Source organism: Galleria mellonella, unplaced genomic scaffold (genome assembly GCF_026898425.1).
Source record: "Galleria mellonella isolate WM207_F2 unplaced genomic scaffold, CSIRO_AGI_GalMel_v1 utg300, whole genome shotgun sequence".
In the NCBI taxonomy this organism is placed as follows: domain Eukaryota; kingdom Metazoa; phylum Arthropoda; class Insecta; order Lepidoptera; family Pyralidae; genus Galleria; species Galleria mellonella.
Genome location: NW_026442068.1, coordinates 1,132,203 through 1,145,549, shown reverse-complemented (window position 1 = coordinate 1,145,549; position 13,347 = coordinate 1,132,203). Strand labels below are relative to the sequence as shown.

Below are 13,347 nucleotides of genomic sequence, written 5' to 3'. Positions count from 1 at the left end.
CCAATATTCTTATACCAATTGGTTCAATTATGAAAAAAAATACATGTAAATATAATAATGTCAATTAAAATAAATTGTTGGAATCGTTATTTTGTTTTTTCCTTGTCTATAATTAGATTATAAAAACTCTTTCCCCGCTATTTCTTACACGTGAATTTTAGAAACACTGAAGTAGGAAAACTAGTTTACTTGTGGATAGGCTTTCAAGTTAGAATATATACTATATTTTATGTCAGATCATCAGGAATACAGCTGTGGAAACCACATCCAATTTGGTGTATTAGTTTTAACGTGATGCCAGAACAAACATACAAATAGACAGATAAACTGACAGAGAGACAAATTTTCTAAAAAAAAAATATTGTTTAGGCATGTATCGAGACCCTTCATATCAACTTTTCTTAAATATCTTTCATGTACAGACATAGTCTAGTTGCAATTTTATAACATTAGTAAATAACCCCCCCCCCCCCCCCCCAAGATAATATACAACAAAATAAATATAAAATTAGGCACCCAGCTAATAAACAATGTTAATTTTGTGGAAAATTCTTAGATTTTCAACGAGACAAAGATAAAGGTTTCATCTGATCGGTATTTTTTATTTAACGAGGTCCCTTTATCTCAAATTATCAGTAAATGATTTGTAAACACAAAGAGATATTATATTACAAAAACCTAAGGATAATTTAGCAAAAGGAGTTCAATAAACTACAGATTATTAAGCATTTTCAATATTAACAGTAGACTAACATTCTTTTTGTATAAAATAATGCTACTAGTGTATTATAAAAATAAAAAGTTCTTTGACTGTAAAATTAAATAGGTATGAAATATTTCATCTCTGCAAGAAAATTTTACTAAACAATACTCCAGCTCTATGTATTACTTAATAAATAAATAGGTATATCACAACATATCTATCATTGTGCTAATATATTATAATTATGAAGGATATTGAAGGATACCTGACGTTAAAATGCTAAGTTGAATTTATATTTTTTATTTTAAAATTTTTTTAAAATTTTATATTATATAAAATAGGATACTGATTGACAGACTGACTAAACCATACATCAATGCACAGCCGAAAGAGTTCTTTATAAACCGTAGGTGAACAATAAAAAAGAAATTTTAAAAATTCAACCCTTAAATAAGATTTTTTAAAAACATACGACGTCGCGTACCAAAGCTAGTATAGTAAATATAAATTTAATAAATCAAACTAATATTCCAACTTACTAGACAAAGTAATATCACGGTTTCACAGTATTAATATCTTTATTTTTCAATTTACTTCAATTCAATAAAATACCTTTCAAATCATTCTTAATAAATTACATTATTTTGAAATCACCAAAAAAACACAATAAATGTTCTTAGAATTAATTACTATAATGGATTTTAAAGCGTTAATAGAGTAATTTTCTGTGTTTATTTTAAAATTGCAATTAATAAATTCAAAAGTGATTTACGAAAACAATTGTTTAAACATATCTAACAAAATTAGTTCGTCTGAAGGGTACGAGTACAATGGCATAAATAATAAACTGGTAATTTAGAATCTAACTGATAATACACAATTTAAATTATATTTATTACTGAAGTTATAAAATTTTTAATAATCGACTTCAATTGTGGCAAACCCAGTTATTTTGATTTAAAAACTAAACGATTGGGGACCAATTTTGATAAAATTTTTGTGAAACCTATCCTTATACATAAAAAAAATTAACTCAGTTTACAACTTATAAACAGAGTTATAAGTTATAAAACATAAAAAAAATTACAACCGAAATGACAACCTCCTTCTTTTCGAAGTCGATTGAAAATGTAAAACATTGTTCATCAAAAAAGATACACGCGAGAAAAGAAAATAAACAGCTACCGTCTAACAATTATGACATTTGACGTGAATAGAAGACTTCAATCTCAAATTCTTTAGAAAATTTTAAGTATTGAATTTTTTACAATCGTCACTGACATAAAAAAAAAAGCTGTATAAGCTGAATAATGCTTTTATTCCAATATCTTTGCCAGTGGTATTACATAGCTTTTCAAAAATTAAAAAAAATGTATTTCATATAACTTTTGTCTACTGTTTTAATTTTATATTTCTTCACCATTTTAGGATGAATTCTGATGTACTCAAATCGTATTGCCATCGACAGCTTTAACGTGAACAATTGATACCCAAAAGAGACCTAATATTCTCTTCTTTCGAGAAGAGACTTATGTCCAGCATTGGGACATTAATGAGTAAGAGTGATGATGATGATGATGATGATAATAAATCATTATTAACTCACCTCCATTTCCAGTAACACACGCGATGATCATCCAGCCGTTTGCTATCGACCATGCCAGTTTGTGCAAGGAAATGTAGGCTGCAGCCTCAATTGCATTATATTGATACCATTCCTGATAAAACAGGCTAACAGAAAATGTCGTGACTGTCCCCAGTATAATACTGGTTATCCATCCGAAGACCTTCAATGATCGAGACATTTGGTAACTGCAAAAAAGATTTTTATGAGCAACTTCGTGTTTCAACCGTGAAGCAGTTGTGTTTGCATGGCTGTGTTCCGGTTTGAAGGGTGGAATATGGCGTGAATTTACTGGGTACAGAGAAATTACACCTGAGTCTTCAGGAATGGCAACGCATGGAGGGTATCATGGACGAAACAGTATACTCTGTTATGTCCATGGTACTGCTCATGTCTATAGGCGACGGTTATCACTTTACATCAGGTGGGCCGTCAGCTTGTTTGCCATTCTAAGTTGTATAAAAAAAAACTTAAAGTATCAAAACAAGCTGATGGAACATAATTGTTACTTATAGACACAATATATTAATTATTTCCTAAATAGTAAGATTGTATTAACAACAATTTAAAGAGTTTAAATTTTCGTGGTTAAATGTGCTCTTTATTGATATATAGATATATACTCTTTATCGTTTTCTCCAAAAGAGATTACAGTAGTAAACTTACTATAGATACAAACAATTACGTACATGGAATGTTCATTAATAAATAAATACAGAAAATTAATTAAGGTTCTAACCACCATTATTTATTTGTTTTCAGAGAGATAATGAAATGAAAATAAACAGCGAACAAAGAAGTTAAAAAGATATGTTTATAGTCTTAAGTCATACATACATTTTATTTAGTTACATGGTGACCATGACTCTTAAAATAGGGTCAAAATATCGATGTAGTCAAAACATAATGATAGCAAGAACTTGTTTATTGTGTAATTTAAATTTTTAAAACTATAACAACTCTCAAGTTAAAATAGTAGTTTCTGAAATATAGCACCGTCATATTGGAACAACGTACAAAGTCGTACCATAAAGGTTTTTGTTTACCTTTTTTGCTATTCCGGACTAAAAGGGTTCCTGTTTACCTTTCTTGGTTACAGATCCCTAAAAAGATTATTCTTATAAAGCTTTAGATATGGATTACAGTAATTACTCACTTCTCTTTTTGTATCCGATGTAAAATGTAACCAGTTAATAAGCCCATCAAATATGTCGTAATCTTCATGTGGGTTTTTATATATGCCTCTTTGAAGTAAAAATTAGAAATCAAGTCGGAGAATTCTCTGAAACAAAATAAAATAACTAATACAGAACTAAAGCATATTCTTTTTTAAATGATAAGAAGCAAAGTGGTTTTCTATATTTATATAAAGATATTTGCTAAAAAATAATGTGCTTAGTTCAGAAATTATACTTTTCTATGTCACAGAAGAGAAGATTTATACTTCTCTATATACGTCATCGAAAGAACTTAATACAAGTATATTTATTTAAAAAAAATGTATAGTGCTTATAATAGATAAAAATTTGCGTATAATAAAAGCTAATAAAGTTTCCACTAATAAATATAGTAAGAATAAAAAAAAAAGGTAAAACATAATAAAAAAGAAATGCCGCTAAATTAAGAATCCTCATTTTCTAGATACACTTAAAAGTAAAAAATGAAACATGACTTACTTCGCAAATAATAAAAGAGTTGGGTCCAATCTTCTCGTGTAAGTTATGACAGCTGGGATCAATAGAGAAATCAGTAAGCCTACACCCAGTAACATGGGACCGAATCGACGCCACTTCCAAAGAGCGAAGATAAAGATCGGAGCAAAGAAGAACAATTGGGTGTCAACTGAGAGATACCACGATTGAAACATGCACTGAAAAATAATAATAGCCCTTATTTAATTACATTTTCAAAACATCACAAATATATTCAGGATTTATCATTTTATAACTGTTAAGTCGTTTAAAACGCAACAATGCAAATCAATGCAAAAATATTAGTATTACACTATGATAATAAAAGAAGATGAAATAAGATATTCCTTCGACGTATCAATCTACTGTTACAGTTCAATTCACCTTGTAGGTTTCTATTAATTTTTATTTATTTATTAGTAGAATAAACATTTATAAACAAACAATAAACAATGGAATTTCATGTTTTGGTAACTTTAAATTGAGAAAATAAAATAATGAAATACTCTATTTCATTCATTTCATGTAAATTTCTTCTCCCCTTATTTCTTTCTTATATATTTTTTTTATACAACATAGAATGGCAAACAAACTGACGACCCATCTGATGGAAAGTGGTAACTGTCGCCTATAGACATGAGCAGTACCATGGACATAACAGATTATACTGTTTCGCCCATGATACCCCCAATGCGTTGCCATTCCTGAGGACTCAGATGTTATTCCTCTGTACCCAGTAAATTCACGCCATATCCCACCCTTCAAACCGAAACACAGCCATTCAAACACAACTACTTCACGGTAGAAACACGAATGGGACAGAGGTACCCAAGCAATCGACTTTTGTACAAAGTCTCCCTCTAGTGGATTATATTCTATCTTTTTCTATCTATCATAATCTATCATTTTTAGATAGCACAGTTACTTGTTCTCTACGCAAAGTAACACCATTTCCTTCAACTGCATTCGACTATTCAAACATGATTGTGTAATAAAGAAATATTTACTATTTATAATATCTACATCATAATATTGAATAACATTCTAGTACTTACCATTTTGTCTGTATTTACATAATTATTTACATAGAGTATATTGGCCCACCACGATTCTAAGCATCTATCTTGCTCTAACCTCATCTTGCTCTCCCACAAAGGACCGTCTCCGATCTTTGGGAACCATGTCATGTAAAATAATATCACAACCGCATACGCTGGTGTCACTCTGCAAAGAAATATATAGGTACATACATTATTTATTAGTTAACACTTTGTATATTGACGGATGACAACGAATTCTAGATATTAGGAAAAGTAATAAGTAACAAGAGGGAGACATTGTACAAAAATCGTTTTCTTGGGCACTTCTGTCCTATTCGTGTTTCTACCGTGAAGCAGTTGTGTTCTCATGGTTGTGTTTTGGTTTGAAAAGTGGTGTATAGCAGTGAATTTACAAGGTTCAGAAGAATAAGACCTGAGTCCTCAAAAATGCCAACACATGAGGGTATCATAGGCGAAAAAATAAATCTATTATGTCCACGGTACTATTTATGTCTAAAGGCGACGGTTACCACTCTCCACCAGGTGGGCCGTCAGCTTGTTTGCCATTCTAAGTAGCATAAAAAAAAAACAAGAGAAAACAAAACTGTTAAAAATTGCCATAATTGGGGTGATACGAGTACTTCTCTATAGGCGGAAAATTTACAATATGAGATGGTAATAAATGAAATTTTAAAGAATTGACAATTAATTAAAATAGGTTCTTATTTAAGGTCATTTTCCTCGGTGAGTGATCCTCATCTATAGTATAGAATAAATAACACAAATATGTTGCTAGAAGTCAGTGAATATTGGCGGCTTATAACAATCTATAGAGGAGAACTAAGTTCAGCAATATAAAAAAAAAATATTATGATTAGGCCAGTATTGTATACATTAAGCTATATTCGTCATATGAGGAAATACGCGTTTCTAAATATAGAATCTTGATGGCTTATTATTAAGATAAAAAAGTCTTCCAAAAATTATTACATGCGTTTCGATTCCTGGACCGGTTTCGTTTTTTTCGTAAACTGGTCAGAAATTGACGTAATACAATAAATTTATTAGATGGTATAATTTTTTGTAGAATTCTGTATAAATTTATATATACTCATTTATAGATGCTAAACACATATCATAATTATACACTTTGATACAAATTGCTTTGATACAGCAATCAGAACCTTTAATCAAGCCATTTAATAACGTAGTTGAACAGCCAAATTCAATTTGCCCACATCGGCAATTACAAATCAATCAAGGTCATGTTAATGCTTTGATATCGCTTGTTATACTACAAGTTACTGTTGGATCGATAGATAATTGAGTACTAATTCACATACACTCTATACTAAGCTATTATTTACTACACTATCTACTACTTAAGTTAATTCAGTGACGCTGTGAAGTCTCTAAAGAGCAAAGGTCATGTTAGCGACTTTGAACTTCCTTAGCTAGTTTTTGTGAAATAAAGGCAACGTCCAAATTTATCGACTTTAAGATTTAAATGATAATACTTATATATTATTAGTGTTATTTTAAAGAATATTTACACAAATAAGTTTTTTGCTGTTTTCTGGTGTAGCACGAAGACATAATTTTAAAATAGACCAAAAAAATAGGAATCTTCCATACTGACATTAATGCTGGACACCCATTAATACAATACTAACTGAAGACAATTTTTTTTTATTTATTTTAGAAATTTCCGGGTGGACCATTCTATGCCACTCCTTCTTTTCTCGTGGATGTCGTAAGAGGGGCCTAAGGGAACTTAATTGTCGAGAGATAGGCAACAGCGTCCCTCTTAAAACATAACCAAAGCGTAACTGCGGTCGTTAACCCGCCTGCCAAGCGTGGAACTACTGGCAAAACCCCCTACTAGAGAGAAGCCTACGTTTAGCAGTGAATAGTTAGCGGCTAATATAATTATGATATGATTTTAGGAAATGCAGACTCACAAAATTAATCCTTTTTATCCTTCAACTAATTTTCTTTGGAAAAATTTTCAGTTTAACGGTAAGACTGTCTTAAAAGGAAACTAATAGTTTTAATTTCATTTTTATTACCTCAAATAACGAAACAGTAAGATAGGTAAAATGTTTAGTCTGCCCCGTCGCTTATCCAATTCTGGAAGTAGAATTCGACTGAAGAGGAATGCTCCCAGAAATAAGAAAGTGTCCACTAAAATCATGTTGTTCTCCATGAAAGCATTGGCTGGATTTCGTAGTATCTGTGAGCAAATAAACAATATTAATACAACTGTAGGAATTTATCATAATTAAATATGTATACGGCTCGCCGGGTAGTTAATGACAAACGTATCTTATAGTTGGTATAAAACCAGGGATGCTACTCGCATCTACGCAGCTGACCCGTGCAGTAAATTTACATTTGCGTAATACTTGGTTCGTCAAACTAGTTTAAATCGGATATTAATAGATATTTCAATAAAAATAGAATAAGACAAAGGTCGACTGACAAGTTTCTAGTCAACTTTGTAAAAAGTCACTCCTTTTTTAATTTGTCAAAGATATATATTTATTTTTGACAAATTAATAGTAATTTTTGAGCCATCCGTAGACTAAAATCTATTTAAAAAAAAAATCATCAATATAAGCGAATAACTGGTATTTCCCAAACAGTGTTGACGTCAGGCAGGCGGCCGGCCGTAAAACTATAAGCCAAATCTTTTTGTAATATGGATAAAAAATATATTACGCCGACCCCATATAATAATTGGGATAAGAGTAGGAAGGTGATGAAGATGATGATAAGCGAATAACTGGTAAATATATAGCAACACAATGATGACAAAAAAACACACGAACTGAGTACCTCCTTCTGAATATGTAATCATAAATAATATAAATTTATATATTCTAATAGGAAATTCACTTAATTATAAAAACATTTCTTCCATACTCCTAAGAATCCTGATGTTAGTCACGATAGTTACGGTTGACCGAATAGTAAATATATCTCAGAAACCATTTGGACAAATAAAACTATTCCTCAAATCGTTTGACAAATCGTTAAGACTCTAGTATTTGTAAAACCCTATATTTGATTGGAGTTAACACTGCGTCAATTAATATTTGTAATATGGATGACTAATAACAAATCTTATGTCAGTGTAACAAGAGAAACCGCAATTTGCAGCAAATTATCCTAATAAGCAAATGTTTATTCTCTGTAATAACAGATTCATGACTGACCTTCTACTCATTTCAAACCTTTTTTTTTACTTTAATTAGCAAGCTATATGGTCTAATATTATAATATCGCAGTGTGGTCCTTTAAAAGGCGACTTAGGGAACTTAAAAGGATGAGCAGTAGCGTCTCTTTTGTACCATTAGTAAAACCTAACTGCGGTTGCCAATATGCCTGCCAAGCGCGGCAACCAATGGCAAATTCCCACAAGGGGCTTATGTAAAGCAGTGGATAATTAAAGGTTGATATGACCCTGTCCCATTCGTGTTTCAACCGTGAAGCAGTTGTGTTTGCATGGCTGTGTTTCGGTTTGAAGGGTGGGATATGGCGTGAATTTACAGGGTACAGAGGAATAACACCTGAGTCCTCAGGAATGGCAACGCATGGAGGGTATCATGGGCGAAACAGTATACTCTGTTATGTCCATGGTACTGCTCATGTCTATAGGCGACGGTTACCACTTTACATCATGTGGGCCGTCAGCTTTTTTGCCATTCTAAGTTGTATAAAAAAAATGATGATGGTGAAATATTATTTATATTTATAATAAATATAAAAATATAAAAAACTAATTATAACAAAATTCTTACCCTATCAAATGCTTCGGCGTCCATTACAGGCCCAACGCTGATAAATAAGCTCGCATGCCCTGATATAATAAATATCATTGCCAAAACCTTTATTCCAGTTATACTTTCCAATCCCAAACTATTATTCTGTTTAGTGGAAAGAATTTTCTTCATGTTGTTAATAATTGAGAAGGAAGTTATAATATCGTGTATCGTTGAAACCCTTTTGCGTTTCCATTGTATACAATAAATTTCATAAGAGGTGCTCATTATTAGTATTGCGACGAAGAGGAATATTAATGATCTGGAACAAACAAGAATTATTATTAAGTTTTAATCACGTCTATTCGATCATATTTGACATATTCCATTATAGCTTGTTTCAATAGAATTTAATGAGAATATACACAAATGCCCGTGTGGTCCCGGCATAGAATAAAGCAACCACTTTCTTTACCGTAACTATCGTAAGAAGCAACTAAGTGAGGGCGAAGGATGGGCAGAAGTGTCCCTCTTAAAACATCTGTAAAGCCTAACAGCAGTTACCAATCCGCCTGCCAAGCGTAGCAACTACTGACAAAACCTCCTAAGAGGGGTGGGGACTATGAGTGTCGTAAGAGACGACTAAGAGAATGGTAGAAGGATGAGCAGCAGCGTCTTTCTTAAAACATTTCTAAAAGCCTAAACGATTACCAACCCACCTGCCAAGCGTGGAATTTACTGGCAAAACTCCCCTTATGGGAAAGGTATACATACGTTTAACAGTAGATAGTTAAAGGTTCATATGATGTAATAATAAATCGAAACAATCAATAAATTATTTGTACTAATATTGGCCATTTACTGTCATATATATATATGATTCGTTCGTTTACAAATTCTATGGAAAGTTCTATAGTGACTTAGTTGGGATACAATGTATCATCCTCAGTATGTCTTAAAAAGGAACTAAGAGGACAAAGCATAATATCACTAGTATAAGACAAAGAAAACGTTACCCATAGTCGTTTCTACTTTATATTTAAAAAAAGCATTGACTCATACCTCTTACTAGGAATGGGTAATATAAAACAATAGCTATATATTGTAATTCGTAACTACAATATCCATGCATTAGTCGAATACAAAATATATAAAATTTCGATTGATTTAAATATATATAGATAACAGAACTGGTATTGACGATCGAAAAGGGTGATGACCTTTTCTCCTTTATCAATGCCCTGAGTAACCCAATGTATGTATGAACATAAGATTTCAATAAATTTTATACATATGTGTTAAACAGAAATAGAGTATAAAACCCACAACGCTCTATTAACACTTTATCCTACACTAGTTGAACACCGTGATTTTTCCGACGTAAATTGTGATAAAAACAATGCTATTTGTTAATATAGAATATGTTACATCTATATACTATCATTTATTCTAATTCAATTAGGAGTTTAAATGTGATTGTGTAAAGCAAAGCAATCGTAACCCAGTAGGGGGGAAAGGGATTGTTAGTAATGGAGACTGAGAATCCCATTGCTAGCAATATACCCAACCAGGTCGATCTCCTCGCGGTTCTCCCTGGAAACTATCATGGTTAATTCCTAATGAATTCATCATGATGGGCTAACTGGCCTGCTTTCATTCTCATCAATCACCCTTCACTGGTGCTCCGCCAGCGTATTCCGTTAGCGCAGACGGGGTTACCATACCATTTTCACCCATCAAAAAAAAACGTATCCCAGTGATATACTACCCTCATTTATTGATCTCAAAGACCATGAGTTAGAATTTAGCAGTTAAAGTAATTCATGAAAATCTACTAAAAATTCGATTTTCGAAGCATCCTTGGGTATAATTCAAGAATACCATTTTGAAGACTTAAGGAACCTATGAAAAACTTTTTGAATGATAATTTAAGTCTCCGAGTAACTCTCCAATAACATACAATACTGTTTAAAAAAATTTACCTTAGTGAAATAAAGGACTATAGTTTCAGCCTCTGCTATATTGAATATTAATGTAAATTATAATATATTAATGTCTAATTACATGTTTATAATATGAATATATCAAGTGTTACTTAATTTTTACTCTATTCAATAATACACCGCCCACTTATTTCTCGGTTTGGTCAATGGTTGACAGGTAGAAAACACCGTCCGGTGTTAAGTCCGCCAACTGTACATAGAATTTTACTATGTATTAAAATTTAAATAAATAAATAAATATTAAAGTTTGATAAAATCTGTGCATGTCGAGTATTATATACTCTACAATGACAAAAGATAACAAATGCATTTGGCTTTTTTTGTTATACCACAAAGGTAGCAAACAAGCAGCCCGTAATGGTAAACGGTCATTGTAGCCTATGGACTAGTGTTACAGGCCACCAGAGGTGTCACCTCTACGTTACCGACCCCGAAGAAACCTTATTGTACCCTTTTTTACTCTATTAATGATTACAAATACAAGTTTTTCCCCAATATTTTAGAATCAAACCATAAATCCAATTGCAATAAAAAAACGTCTGAGAAAAAAAGAGAAACAACGAAACCCTTTTTAGGATTTCGTATGGGATACTAAAATACTGAAGAGATTACCGTTTTGATAATATTTGTTTAGGTCATCGCTTGTCGCCATCGGTATGTAGATGTATACAAAACATAGTAGATAGGTACGTAAATCTGCGTCATCCTTTACATTGGATTCTAAGGTTAATTCAACAAGGAATTCCAAATCTCATTATTGGCATACAGAATAATGATTCGTACTTAATTTTGCCATCGATTTGAGATCAATAAGGATGATAACAGCTCAGTATTACTATTATATGTATAAAGGCCCTTCAGTTATATATGAAGCCATCGTTATATACGAAGACCCTGATACGCCCTTCAAAGCACGAAGCAACTAACAGTCATTTTAATAAGATCCAAACATACTCGTAAAATTTTTAAATAGTGCTCAGATTTCATGTTGAGACCTCAAACCGTGATCACACATCGTGTAGTCCCGTGGTCCCAAGATCAAATCTCAGCCTAAACCTATGAATTCTCTCTCGTGTGTTCTCTACGCTTACTAGCTGTGTATTAAGTTTGAAGGATGGATATAGCTGTGAACTTATAGGATACGGGGACGTAGTAACATCTCAGTTCACACCAGAACTTAGCAACTCCCACAACACAGTCGGTTGCCTTATTCAAGTCCTTAGTGAAGGATCAAGGACACAAAGGACAAGACAGAAGGTGAGACATAGTCTGTAATTGCGCTCCACAATGGCGGGCCTCCAGTGGGATGGGCAATTTTTTCGGTGGCCATTGTGGTGAGAGGATTAACCAGCCAGGGCACTGCTGATACTATGGGCGTCAGAATATAATCTGAATTGTCCAAGACCAACCATCATGATATTTAGTATACACATAGCATTTGAAATGAAGGAGTATATAGGTTACTTTTTACTTCGGTCAATCAAAACATCCATATCTTACAAATACTTACAGAGAAGCAGAAACAGATTTTATGACAACGAGAAGGTTCCCCGTTGCTAACAATATACCCCATTGTGTCCATCTCCACGCAGTCCTACTACCCTATCTTCATCGAAAAACATCGTGATTATTTTCTGGTGAATTCATTATGATGAGCCAACTAGCCTTCATCTTCACCTATCATCACTCACTTGTCCCCTTCTAGCGTATACCGATAGCACAGGCGGATTATCATTCTATTTCACCATTAAAAATCACTACTTACAAAAAGGCGACATCCAGAGAATTGACAGTAAGCGGCTGCTTCGTATAACAGTCTCTATCGGTGACTTGGACAGTAGTGGTATTACCGACTGTATGGGACAGGACGTCACTGACAAACTGCTGTACGGCGTTCGCATCGCAGACCCTGGGCACGCATATCGCCCACCGTAACGTCTCACCTCGACCAGTTCGAACCTGGAAACATTTTTATTTTTATTTTATTACAGGTTAAGCCGTATATTCACCAGAGATATCACTAGGCATGGGCATCACAGTATATTTTATTCTATGTGTTGTTCTGTTATCAACATGTTTGACATTGAAAAACAGAGAAAGAGTGAATATGTACAAAAGTCGTCTACTTGGGTATCTTTGTCCCATTCACACTTTCATATTTATAAATTCATTATTAAAATAGGATTAAATTCAGTCTTACTCAAACAATATGCTGGCATGTAAATACATTATATGAAATAAACATTTACATACTCTAATAAGCTTTTGTTGAACTGAATTTAGACTTTAATGGTCTTCCTACAAAAAAAAATCCAAGACAATAAGTTTATTTAAACAGTATTTAACAAAACTCTGTTTAAGTGATTAAATATTGTTAAGTCACTGTAAAAAAAAATATTTGTATTGGCCAAAATCTGTAGATAATTATAGTAGAATTATAATTTTAAGCACCTTTTTTTTATAATATAGACTTCCTTTTGGTTTGGCTATAAGAGTAGAGAAAGATCTAAAAAGACAGGGAT

At 32.5% G+C, this 13,347-nt stretch overlaps 1 protein-coding gene across 1 annotated transcript in view; it reads right to left on the bottom strand.

Annotated features, from left to right (window-relative positions):
• LOC113523468 (nose resistant to fluoxetine protein 6-like) overlaps positions 1-13,347 on the bottom strand; it is a 48,948-nt gene that overhangs the window by 2,876 nt on the left and 32,725 nt on the right. The window contains exons 3-9 of the mRNA XM_052895622.1: positions 12,591-12,784; positions 8,862-9,144; positions 7,128-7,291; positions 5,074-5,242; positions 4,004-4,197; positions 3,484-3,609; positions 2,310-2,515 (exon numbers count right to left, since the gene is read on the bottom strand). Coding sequence (XP_052751582.1) covers positions 2,310-2,515; positions 3,484-3,609; positions 4,004-4,197; positions 5,074-5,242; positions 7,128-7,291; positions 8,862-9,144; positions 12,591-12,784 — 1,336 coding nt within the window. The remainder of the gene's footprint in view (positions 1-2,309; positions 2,516-3,483; positions 3,610-4,003; positions 4,198-5,073; positions 5,243-7,127; positions 7,292-8,861; positions 9,145-12,590; positions 12,785-13,347) is intronic.